A 13,264-nucleotide genomic window follows, 5' to 3' on the forward strand; every position below is an offset into this window, starting at 1 on the left:
ACATTATTGGCGCTCGATTATATGGTGCAAACAACACTGGCCCTGAATTAAATTCCAAACGAAATAAGAAGATAATGACTTATGATAACTTATTTAGAAATACTCATACAAAATTTTAATGTCTTTAATGTCCACATTTTTTATCACAACAAAAACAATTTTACGGAAAACCAATGAGGAGAAAAAGACAAGATAAAAAGCCATTTCGCAGCAAAACTCAAAAAATTTATGACCGAGAAAACACAACTACACTTTGAGACTTGCTAAAAATTCAAAATCCGTAACCAAACCATTGAGTAATTAAAAACTGCGACTACATTTTCCTGTTTGCTCTTTGCGACAAAGTGACAAAAATTACATCGAGTTAAGTGAATATAAACTATTGAATACAAGAATAAAACTCACTTTTCATAATATCAGTGCCCTATTGCGTGCTTCAACTACAAAATGAAACCGCTAAACCTCTTCCACCACGTTAGAAATCCAAATTGAACAGTCAATACTGAGAATAAGAGACAAGACAAACAAAAATAATTACAAAACGCACGTCAAATTTCTTTATAAAAAAATAGTATTGAAGTGAAAATCATTTCAAGAAAACTAAAACAGCTAGACAGACCCAATCAGCTTTACTAAAATCAGATGAGAGCTGTCACTAATGAAACTATTATACATGTCGAAAAGAAAAACAACGAACAGTATTGCCAGGGCAGATACTAGGTGGGTTTAATAGCCCCGTCAATCTGTCCTCTCCGAGATATCTTTTGTTATTATGATATGTAATGATATTGATAATAATTTAAGTAATTAAATTGTTGATTTAAATTGATTTATTTTATCATAAAAAAGGAGAATTTTATTTTTTCTTTCTTTCTAACAAGATGCATGACAAATCAAAGGCAACTTGGAAACAAATGGTTCCAAATTCTTTAAAACTAAAAGACCTCGTGTCAAACAACTTAGTTACAATTTTTTGGTGTCCCGCTTTTTCAACCCGATTCATTTAACCCCCTGTCAATTAACCCCGATTTATTCATCCCTGTATCATTTAAACCCTCTATCTTTTAACCCCTCTATCATTTAACCCCGATTGTAATCTTTCTAAAAAATAAGGGATATTAAATTAGCAATGTAATCAATTGGCCATGCCTCGCGGGCCATGGCCATGCCTCAGCGGCCCGTGCGACTTGATATGAAACTATTGCAACCGAACGTTGAATTAATTTATCCACTTAATTATCACATAACATGCCTTTAATGTCGACTGCTTGGCGGGATAAAATGATAGAGGGGTTAAATGATGTGGTGTTAAAATAAGCGGGGTTAAATGAAACGGGGTGAAAAGGGGTAGAACCGATTTATTTATGCCTTCTTAGAAAACCCAATGGCACCCGTTATTAATGGAACCTAATGATAGCAAAACGAATCTCAGATACAGTGAATAATATAGTGAAAAACCCATAAGCTGGTGACCAAAAAGACTATCAATGTTTTTTAATAAATCCGTGCAAACTCTAATGGCTGTCAGTAATTAGTCTCAGTTAATGGAGCACAAAAACAAAAGTCACAAGCTCGATAAAAATTTACAAAAATGTCCAACGCATAAAACCCATTAGCTATTGACTGAAAACATTATGAGCTTTCTTATACCTTCAGTTGTCTTTCACTAATGAGCCTTAGTGTTTATGCAACAAGCACAAAGAACAGAAAATGAAGGCAGAACAAGCTTTCACCGAGTGACAAGAAAACTCAAAAACTATCAAAAGTGTTCAAATTCGTAGCAACCGGAAACTATAAACAGAAACCATTCACTTGAGCACCAATTGCGGAAAGTCAGGAGAAACGGTCGATACAATTCAAATGGCGGCGCATTGAAATTGTTTAAAAACTGAATACTTGTTCAGAAATAACTTCTCTCTTAACTTTGAAATCAGCTTGAAATATTTTTTCGATTCTGCCCAGTTTACTATTCCAATGTAAACGTCAAAAATTTAAAAAATGTGAAGATTTAAGAAAAGACGCCGACAGAAAACAAACAAATCCCTTGGTTTGTAAAAACCACAACGAGACTAAAAGCAGCCTATCTATCGCGTAGCGGCTATGAAGAGCAAGAACCCTGCAAATGTGAACATAGTTGGGCCAAACTATCTAAAATTTGCCGAAAATTATGCTTACATTGAGCTAAATTACGGTCAAATGTCAAAATTTCCCAAAAGCTTTCAACCTCGAAAAAAAACGAGATTCGGACAACTTTCCAATTAAATTGTTAAATTATTCTACGCCTGATGGGCTTTTTAATGAGATGACTTATAACCTGATATCCGTCGGCCAAAATTGGCTGAACAAAACAGTTGAGCATATAGTTCCTCCCTCTCCTCTATAAGTAGGCTAGGAAAAATTATTCCTAGCAACGTCAAACCAATCTATCCAAAGACAAGCTGTTGTTCGTTTAACCAGGCTGGGTATTGAATCAAGGCCCAGCCGCTACGACTGAAGTGTTTTATAACTACAACTTTGTTGAAATTTATCGCCCGCTTAACGGATTCCAATAAAACGTCCTTAGGCTCACTTTCCATGTTTGTACTAAACTGAAAAACTTCCACTTTTTACAGATCTCAGAAGAGTTTCTAAGAAGTCATGCTAGAAAAATGCACTTAATCAGAAGTTAAATCACTAAATTGAAAACGACCTGGCAAACAATCGTGTAAAATTACCTACATGGCTACCACAATTGGTACAAGTTGAACTCGATAGTTGGTAATATTTCTCAACAAAACTAAAGAATCCTAATCTATCATAATTGAACTGTCTTTTCATTACAAAAGAAGAACACGAAATCATCCATTTCCCATCTCAATAGCCCCAATAACTTTTGACCTCACCTGGTTGAGACACCATCTGATTAGGTGACGAATGTGAAAAAAATTGCTCCCCTCATCGGGTGAATAGTCAGTCAATAGTTCAGCAATGAATTTAATACTGTCAGAGATGCCAAAAACAGAACCTTTTTAATTTTGAATTTTAATCAGGTTATAATTTCAATAGAATTTGAGAACATTCCTCAATTTATTGTACATCTTTGTATAATTTTCAGGAAGCTGGTCGGATAAATTAACTGCACGTTTTGACTTCAGTAACAGTTTCGTGTTTGTAATTGTAATGTCATGTCCATATGACTTGCACATGTCATACAGGGTGAGTGCAGCTATTGTCGCCCCAGTTAATGACTCCATTTCTACTCCCGTTTTTCCCTCACAAGAAGAGGAGACTGTTATTCTGAAATAATTAGAATTACTCTAAGATATATTCCAATCGATCTTTCAAAGATCCCATTCAGCAAAGGTCGATGTTCTTGAATGACAAAAAATTTGCCAACTAATATAGGCCAAGATGCAATTTCCGAGCCTGTCGATATAAAGCTTGACCGAAAAGAAATAAAGTCAGAAAAAGTTATAACAGTAAGAACGCAAATTCATGTGACTCGATAGAATATCATTTAACGCTCCACCAAGCTCAACTTAAACTGCAGCGTATTTCACATTCATTTGCTTCAGTTGTCAAAATTCAGCCAAAACAAGCCTAAAAATGACAGCATCGCTTAATTATAGCCATGTCCAAAAAATTAACAAATTGCATTCAAGGCAGTGAGCTTAAACATAAGACATCTAAACATTGCCACCAAATTAGAACATCATGTCGTGATTAACAATATAAGCTACAAGGGAGTGATATTTACATGACATAATTGGGCTCTTCGTAATCAACCTCAACATCCACGTGATCCAATTGTACATTGTGGCAGAGAGGAATAAGCTGTGACGTCATCTTGGCACCCATCACTCCGGCTATCTTTACTGTAGACTCAACATCGCCTTTCTGAACAAAGACATTATCATCAGATCGCAAGGAACAAAAACGTTTTTTTTAATTAAAAATTTGAAAAAAGTGCGCCACTTTTTGCCAAGAAAAAAAAACAATATTGTACAATTCATCTTCTTTTCTGCTTTGTTTTACGACAAGCGCTGCCTCTAAAAACTATGGCACCTGAAAGAATGGATAGTAAAAATTTAATCTTTAAAATGAGACAATTTATCATCAGCTTCATGGAAATTTGTCAAATAGATTTGAAATCGGCAACCACGATGCTGCTGGTCTGAAAAGATACATAACCGACCAACGTGCGGGGAGGGGCAACCAACGGTGGGAGGGGGTCTTTGGCTGCACGGGGCCCTTACGGTCTGAACGATGAGCAGGGGTGCGGATTGGTGGTGGTGAAGTGAGGGGGCTGATGTGTGTGTGTGTGTGGGGGGAGGGGGGGTTGGAGTGGGGTTGAGCAGGGAGGGGTAGGGGTCAACCTCTAAGAACCGCCCTTCACACCATAAGTATGTCTCCAAAACAGTTTCTGTGAATCGCATACGTGGAGACTAGCGAGCTGAAAGGCTCTAAGAGAACTTAATGGCCGCTGGTCGCCACCTGTTTATCCCGTTTTGGTGGACAAAAAGTCAAATGGGTCAGAAGAAAAATCAGTTCCGGGAACAATCGCATAAAAAAGACCAACAGGACTAATATAATTGCTGTAAATTTCAATTGAGAGCAATTAAAAACATAGCCGGCAGATTGCCAGAAAATAGCCGCAATAGCTTCGTAGATCTGCAGTCTCGAAAAAATCAGTAAAAAAGACAGACCAAAAAAAATCGTCTTCTTATTGAAGGCTGATGTTATATTTTGATTAAAAATCAGTATGTTTTTGCTGCCTCTATTAGCTGCTCTCAAATAACCTTCCTTTAGAGTGACTCAATTTTCAAAGTGAGGAAGTCATTTTTGAGAGTGAGGAAAGTCAAGTGTGACCAAAAATTTAATCACGCGAATCAACAAAAAACTCGCTCCCCTAAGAGCGAAAAATGACGTCACACACGCATTTCAGTAGAAATTGCATGAACGAATGAACAAAAAGCAGATTTAAAGTGATTGTGACGTCATATGGTCGTAACAAAAATCGTGACGACGAAATAAAAAAACATAGCAGGACAAGTCCTGACGTACAATTCAAAGAATTTTCATTGACTTATCAAACAACTAGAACTAGAACGGACAATGAGTGAATTGGGAAACCCATTTCTAAAAAAAATCAGATGAAAAAAACAAAAAAACAGAAATCAATGTCAAAATGCTGCTAGGGAGAACAAAAACCACTAGTGAGATATGTTATTTTGATTCTAACAAAAAAACTAGGTCTAGAATGAGCTGTGAATGGATTGGGAAAACTATTTAGAAAATCCGATCCAAAAAAATCGAGAGAACAGTAAAAATCAGAGTGAAATTGATGCATGTGAACACAAAAAAAACCACTACCGAAAAACCAAATTTTTGTTCAAACACCGTTTTTTCACTCTACTTTAAAATTAGAGCGAAAAAAAATCACACCGCAAAACCACTCGCTTTTTCGCTCCATTTCCTGTTTCGGCGTGACCAAAATCACAATTCCGATTTGACTTCAAAAATCCTGAAAATGTGCGAACAGATCTTAAAAAAAAGACAGCGCCCCAATACAATTCAAATTTTTTGAATTGTAAAAAACCAAGAGAAGGCCAATATTAGCCCCAGCTATCGCTGTGCGGCTATTAAACAAAAATGAAAAGTTATAGTTGCAGAACTATTTCTGCAATTAAAAATTGATTAGCGATGAGACACAGTCGAAATGAAGCAACGCCCAGCACTAAACAGTGAGACATCAATCAACAGTTGTTCCCAGATTATATCAGATCACCTTATCAAAGAATCAAAAATGATTGACATTTGAAACAACACTTTTCTGTAACTTCTGAGGAAAACAGTTGAGCAAAACCAATCAGCAAGCCGGGATTTTTTCAACGCAAAAATTTCAAAAAAACTTTTGAAGATCAGAACTTTCGAATTCAGTGCATTGCTTCTATTCGAGGGCGAAAGACCAGACGTTCGACATCTTGCAATCAACTAAAAGGCTAGACGACTAATCTTGACAGTTTTAAAAGTACAACAAAAACTTTTTTAAATTATTTAAATATCAGTAAAGTATATTTATTGCCGAATACATTATAGGTCTACAAAGTGATCAAAAGATGAGAATTGGTCTGGTTTATTTTGTTATTTAGCACTGTATTATGTTTAAGTAATAATCTGTATGGCATGTTTTCTTGTACCTAAGCTCTAGATTCTCAAAAGAGAATAGAGAAAATAGGTCGCATAATTACATTTAAACTGTGGCAGGGAAAAATAGAACAACTAATTTTACCAATATTGCGGATAGAAATGTACCTTGGATGAGATTGCCGACAAATTGTGGTGAAAGTAAAACGGTACATTTAATCATTGTTTCTGCCATTGCACGCATTTTGAATGATTACACATTTCTTCAAAAATTTGGGACCGTTCTGCTGCCAAACGTGGCTATCACCTCCCCTCAAACGACTCAATGACAACGAAAAGTCTGCCGAGTTTACATTTGTTAAAATGAAGTGTCTATCGAAATACCTATTTTTTTCGAGGAGCTATGATGTTTTGTGTACAATCGGATGATAACCATTCCACCCCACTCCACCACCCCCCCCCCCCCCCCCCCCACGAGCAAAAATTGCCCCCCCCCCCCTTGTAATTAACTGCTAATACAGCATGTGCATGTTGAAGGTAAAATCGGTCAGCAGCAAAAGCAAGTTAGATAGTAGATAGTGAAGTTATTTCAATACTTATCTTGAAAATGCTACTGTCTGTACTTCACGAAGTTAAGAAACGCCTCAAACAAGAGTGAATTTCCTTCAATTAGAAATAGAAAAGATCTTGTACATGCATACTCGCAACTTTTAAGTGATTTATTTCAATTCATTAAATTTTTTATATACATGATCTGTTATCAGCTTCTAAAACCATAGCTGCAGATCTACAGTGAAACCGCAAAGTAAATGTCGTGGTCGATAACACGGGTCAAAGTATTCAATAAGCTGAATTTTAAAATATACAAAAATTAGCTTGTATTTATAGTAGTTATCTATGCAAAAACATACAGAGAAAATTTAGATTAGCTAAAAATATTTTACATGATTGGCATGTGAATAGATCTTAACTCCGAATCCCGGAGGTGATTTTCTATTTTCATCAACATTTCATGAGAATCATATATGGCTTGGGTACAATCGAGTTCATTAGTTGGAGGTCAGTGGATGTTAGAATCAGGTTTCTGTTGGTGGGAGAAACTACTTCTGACATATGATTGATAGGTCAATAAGATAATGATAGCAACAAAACAAAATTAGAATTGAGTTTAGTTTTGTGGCCATTACTTATCGACACAGCAATAAAGTACGTCAGGTAAGTTTTTCTTTCGTTCTTTAATAAGAGAAATTTTAATAAAGAAAACTTCTAAGTTTCTTGATGTTTCTTTGAAACTATCACAGTAAAGTAAACGAAATATTCTATTTTGCTACCAAATGACTGAAACTTGAACAAGGTAGAGAACAAAAAAATAACTCAATAAATTTTCCGATTAAAAATCGGATGAAAGAAAAGTTCAAATCCAGATTAAATATTTTCAGAAAACTACATATGTATGAAAATCTCCACTTTCGACGCCAAGCCTGTTTCACACCACTATTCATGGCCATCCTTGAAAATGAGTCATGAACAAACACAAAAACGTATTTCTGCTATCTATGCTAAAAATCTCCACTTAAATTTTTGTCACATGCATCATGTAAACAAACCTGGTTCCTTTCTTTTTACAATCCCAAACCTACATCGTTTTTATTTAGCTCTTTCCCCTAGTGCTTGATTTTATCGGAGGAAGTGACAATAGTAAGGATTTTCCACAACTGATCACGTAATTGCAATAAAATTTCACCATATATATCTTTTTTTATCATGTTCCATAAAACGGCGCAAATATCAGTACATATAATTTGATTTATTTGCTATTCTAATTTGGGAAAGACGAGTTTAAATATTCTCTGAAATTAGTCTTGGTACGCAAGACCCATAGCGGAATAGCATCAAAACAGCATTTAAATGTAGCAACTTGCTTCATCTTAAAATAGTACACCAATACTCACTGTGACTTGCAGTAAATAGCTCTGAGCTATCTCGCAAGCGTCACTAAGAACCTTTTAATATGTAATCTTGGGAAAAAATATTTTCAGGACTTGAACTGGTTTTCCGAAAGAAATTAGTAATTACTCAGAATTGTAATTAGTAATTACTCAGAGTTCAAAAACTTTCAATATACTCTTGTCCGAGATGTCGACCAAACATTTTATGACAATAGCGGTATCGCAAAAAGAACACAGAAAATTCAACAAAGCGTCGACACCCATCATCATATCACTTTCTGTAGTACTCAAAGATAAAAAAAAACTTAAATTCGCGCAATAACGAGCTCAGCGCAATTCAGCATTGAAATTAAAATTACCTTCACAACATTATCTCGCACCAATTTAAACACTTCCACGGACAGACTGACTCGTGTCTCGGCAACCGCCCGTCGCTTGCTTGTTCTCTTAGAAGATACATCCACGTGATTAATTTTTCCTCTTTCGTCTAAATGGGTCAGCTTTCGGCCTCTTTCAACTTGCACTAGCGCCGCTCGTTCGAACTGTTTCGACTGTGTACAAAGCTTGCACACATTGGTAAATTGTCCACATCCGGCCAAACTTCGTCGTGATATTAACTTGCAGGTCGCATTCATGACTTATCTACGTAATACAACGCGAAGCAGCCTTTTATTCAATTTACTGATCTTTTCTGTTTACGGGTAGTGAGGGCGAAATTATCACGCTCTCCTTTGAGACCTTCATTTTTCCATTGCACCGATGAGTATGATGAGGCTTAAATTTCCTGTTAATTAAATTTGATGAACACAGTCCCTCTTGTCCTGACTGCCTTAATTTATTTGGTTGTATTTCTTAGAAAAAAAAATAATTTCTCTTAATTGTGTTCTTAGAAAAGTTTGAAAAATAATGGATCTCATATAAAGGTTGAAGCCTAATTTCAGCCTAGTCAATCTAGTTTTTAATAATGCAGCAAAAAATAGATCTGTCACAGAAAGAATGCACAAGGAAAAGCTAAATACATAACGAGTTCTACTGCACTATAATGCAAAACAAGTTCTACTGTCGACCGGCCTTTAATTGACACAGAATGTCTTTTGAATGTAGCTAAGGTTCTGTTCAATTAGTCATGTCAAAATTGAAATTTATGCCAATAGGCAACTAATCAATGAAAATGTAATAACTTTTTTAAAGATAAGCAATGTTCTAAAACTCAGAAGGTCACGAAAACACAAACATTAAGTAGTCAAAAACGTTATCTTTTCAGTCACTGCGAGATAAAGTCGACGAAAGAACTCCTCAAGCCCGTTGCTGATGAGTCTATCGCTTTGCTATAAATAATTGATAAATTACTTCATCAAATCATAAACCTGAAGTCCATCTTAATCTCAATCACATCTCTGAATTTTCTTCTAAAATTCCGCATACGGAAGAAGTTGGTCAAAGTGAGGTCAAGTTGTTGCTACTGTGTTTGCCGGAGCTTTGCAAAACTGGTATCATCGAAGCAAATGTTCAGATACTTCAGAAGACTTGCTTTGGACGAGCATAAGGTAAAACTGGACATCTGATGTATTATTTAAATAATATCACTTCTGATTTCTCGCCCAGCTGAAATCAACATTTAGCCATATACATAATAATTTAATTTTATTTTGTCTTTTTAGCCCCACTAAAATAAATTCAAATGATTTCTGAGGAGATTTATGTAGGACCGAGCAGTTAAATTTATGCAATCAAAACCTGACATCAATTCTCTTGGTTGTTATGTTTTATAGAACATCACTATATATAAACAATAAACTAAAAAGGAAATTAACAACACACACCATTCAACAAAAAAATTGGTCAAAATTGTTTTAAAAATTGGTCAAAATACTTTTAAATATAACAGAAATCGTTTTGAATATATAAATTTAGATTAATTCAAATTTAACAAAACTAGACGACAGACGCAAACAAAAAACAAGATTTTTTTCTGATTGAAAGAAACAATACAACAGTCACCTTCAGTATTAAAATCGAGAAACGAAAGCACCCAGATAAAAAAGAATTTCAAGTGGAGCAGTTTAAATAGATGGTTTTTTGTTACCAAAAAACTATTTGCAGGCTCCACTTCATCTTGGGAAGTGGCTGTGAAATACGTTCACAAACACTGAACAAAAAATTCTCTTCAACAGGAAAGCAACGATACGAGAAATATGAACAAGGAAGACTAATAACAGATCACTGATCAGTCGGTCATCAAAAAATGACATGAAACGCATTGGCGAGAATTAAATTCTGTTAAGATAGACAACATTATTCAAAGCCTTCAAATGATGAAAAAATATTGCGGTTGTGCTATAAGTTTAATAGACTTAATTTATTTTGCGCTTCATCGTGAATGAAACCTATTTCAAAGCAAAGTACACTATGGTACGAAAAAGCTACATACACTCGACGAAATTTCAAAAGCGCCACAAACATCAAATATTACAACATTTTGAGTTCAAATCAGTTTTCTAGTTCAAATCATTACTCCCATCCTTTAAAATTTTTCAACAGCTAGTAGACGTCTTCGATAGATTTCATGCAGGTTCGATAGATTTCATGCAATCGACATCATTGTCAAGTTTCCGACAGTTTTAACTCCAAAATTTCTCAAAAACTGTCTGCTTTTGTAATTGTTGCTTCGAAATTGTCGACAAGACAAAGTTTCTATTGAATTCGGATCGGGGCTATTTGCTGACTATTGCAATACCTTCCACCATTATTCTTTGAAGAAACTGCTGACAATTTTTAATAAATGCTCAGGAGTATTATTGTTCCGATTCTTGTGGGGGGGGGGACTATATACTCAAATAGTTTTTTTGTTCAGACAATTTTGGCCAATCGATATATATATATATATATATATATATATATATATATAGATCGTAGAGAATTGTGAGTGATATCAATAAAAAGCCCGTCCAGCGCGTAACTCATGTTATTGAATAAGGAAAGGATGGGGTTAATTAGATCTTATGATTTCGGAACGGTTTTGATTAATAATGTAATTCAGTTATGTTTTGTTTCGCTTGATTTTGTTGTTACAGTTTTGGAAGTCAGCTACTTCCGTCCAGTTTGATAATTATGATTGTTGTCATAAGCCGGGCTTTTGTTAACGAGAAGTCACAGTGTCATTGACATCGCCGGCCCCATTTGCAGGATCGCAAAGAAAGAATAAAACTGTCGGATTGCAGCGCATTGAATCATCCGTAAAGTTGAAACAGGAAGTAAAATAAAAATTGACTGTAATGAAATATAAGGGTACAAATTAAAGCTGGTGGTTCGTAAAAACGAGCCAACCAAATCATTAATCGGAAATACTAACCAAAATACCTCCATTGTCAAAGGTAAGTAAGAGGGGTGGGTCTTAGACCTGCGAGAAAATAAAGCCAATAACAAGTTGAAATGGGCTGTTGATAAGGGATGATCAATGGAACATAAAGATGTGATGATTCTATCAGCTGGTTTGTAAATGACAATCCAGAATGTAAGAGGGTAAAACGTGTTGATCAGAAGCAATGAAAATATGAGCAAGCACTTTTGTTTTAGAAGGGCAAATTGTTGTCCCTAAAATGCCTGTCTTTAGAGAGACTGATTTCTTTATGTCGAAAATTGGGTTTCATTCTGGGAAAACTTTGCTCAGTTTCACAACGGATCTAACGCGTTCTCCGAATGAAGTCTTCAGTTTAATTGATCGGACAACCCCGTCTGTGCCAGGGAAAACTTGAATGACTCTAGCCAAAGGCCACGGGGGGTGAAGTCTTCTAGAATCCATACCAAGTCGCCAACCTGTAAATTTTTCGACGTCTTATGCCATTTACATCGTACTTGTTGAGTTGGTAAATACTCCCGTAGGAAGCGATTCCAAACGTGAGTTGCAATTTGTTGTGATGAACGCCAACCTTTTGAAAGGTTCTTCTCTTTACCAATGAAGACGCAAGGAGACAAGTTAACGGATGAACGACCTAGGAGAAAATGATTTGGAGTCAGTGGTAAGGGGTCGTTTATGTCATATGGAACATTTGTGAGAGGCCTGGAGTTCATGCTTGCTTCTATTTCACAAGAAACTGTACTCAGAATTTCGTCAGTTAAAGTTCTCGAACCAATGACCTTGTAAAGTGATAGTTTAAAAAGTTGTACCAATCTCTCCCATATTCCACAAAAATGTTATTGAATAAGTGAAGGATGGGGTTAATTAGATCTTATGATTTCTGAACGATTTTGATTAATAATGTAATTCAGTTATGTTTTGATTCGCTTGATTTTGTTGTTACAGTTTTTGGAAGTCAGCTACTTCCGTCCAGTTTGATGATTATGAATGTTGTCATATGCCAGGATTTTGCTAACGAGAAGTCACAGTGTCCTTGACAACTCAAAATTAAAAAGATTTTTTGTTTGAATTTTGCATTTTTCGAGGAGTTATCGAGGTTTAAAGTTTTGTGTGAACACGGGATAATTGCACTTTTAGAGTAAATTTCGTTCAAATTATGGTTTTTTTTCTATAAAAAATATCAATTCAAAGTTACATTTCACGCTACAAACTGAAACAATTTTGTGTTACCATTAGACTAAAGGCGATAAAACGGCTATTTCTGGTCTCATAGGAAAGGTCACTATAAAATCGAAATCAAATTCAGAGTTGTTTTTTTAGAAAACTTTTCCTATTTTTCATTGTTTTTATTCACTTTGAGACTAGTCACGTTTCATATCGAGGTTCCTTTAATGACAAACATTATTTACAGTCAAATGACGCCCAATGAACAAAATGTTTGTTTTCAAGGATTTTGATTTATTTGTTTTTAAATTTTGATTTTCCTTTCGAGATTTTGTTAAGCTTTTGGAGTCCTATGGCATACACTCGCTAACAAAAATTGCAATAGTTCTCCTAATGTGCATTAAGTGAACCTAAAGAGTGCTTTGAGTGGACAGCTTACGTTAATTTTTCGAAAAATTGTTGAACATTAACCGACCTTAAACTTATTTTTGTGAACTGTAAGTCTCAGTATGACAGGACCCCCTACCTTCTTACTGTAACCAGAAAAATCTGGTTAGCGGACTTATCTGCTAACTATTGGGTCTATGACTTCGATGCAACGAGTTTGAATAATTAAATTTTTGTTTTTTCGTAATTTTGCTTTCTTTCGAAATCGTATCATATTATC

The 13,264-nt window shown here is 35.3% G+C and overlaps 1 protein-coding gene across 1 annotated transcript; it reads right to left on the bottom strand.

The window, feature by feature from the left end:
• Positions 1-3,002: 3,002 nt before the first annotated feature.
• On the bottom strand, positions 3,003-9,387 carry LOC142348562 (cyclic pyranopterin monophosphate synthase-like). Its single transcript, XM_075399949.1, has 3 exons — positions 8,435-9,387; positions 3,737-3,876; positions 3,003-3,276 (listed from the first exon to the last, which is right to left on the bottom strand). The coding sequence occupies exons 1-3, from the start codon at positions 8,708-8,710 to the stop codon at positions 3,039-3,041; spliced, it is 654 nt and encodes a 217-aa protein (XP_075256064.1). The 5' UTR covers positions 8,711-9,387; the 3' UTR covers positions 3,003-3,038.
• Positions 9,388-13,264: the final 3,877 nt, after the last annotated feature.

This window comes from Convolutriloba macropyga, chromosome 10 (assembly GCF_964194025.1).
Source record: "Convolutriloba macropyga chromosome 10, txConMacr16.3, whole genome shotgun sequence".
Lineage (NCBI taxonomy): Eukaryota > Metazoa > Xenacoelomorpha > Acoela > Convolutidae > Convolutriloba > Convolutriloba macropyga.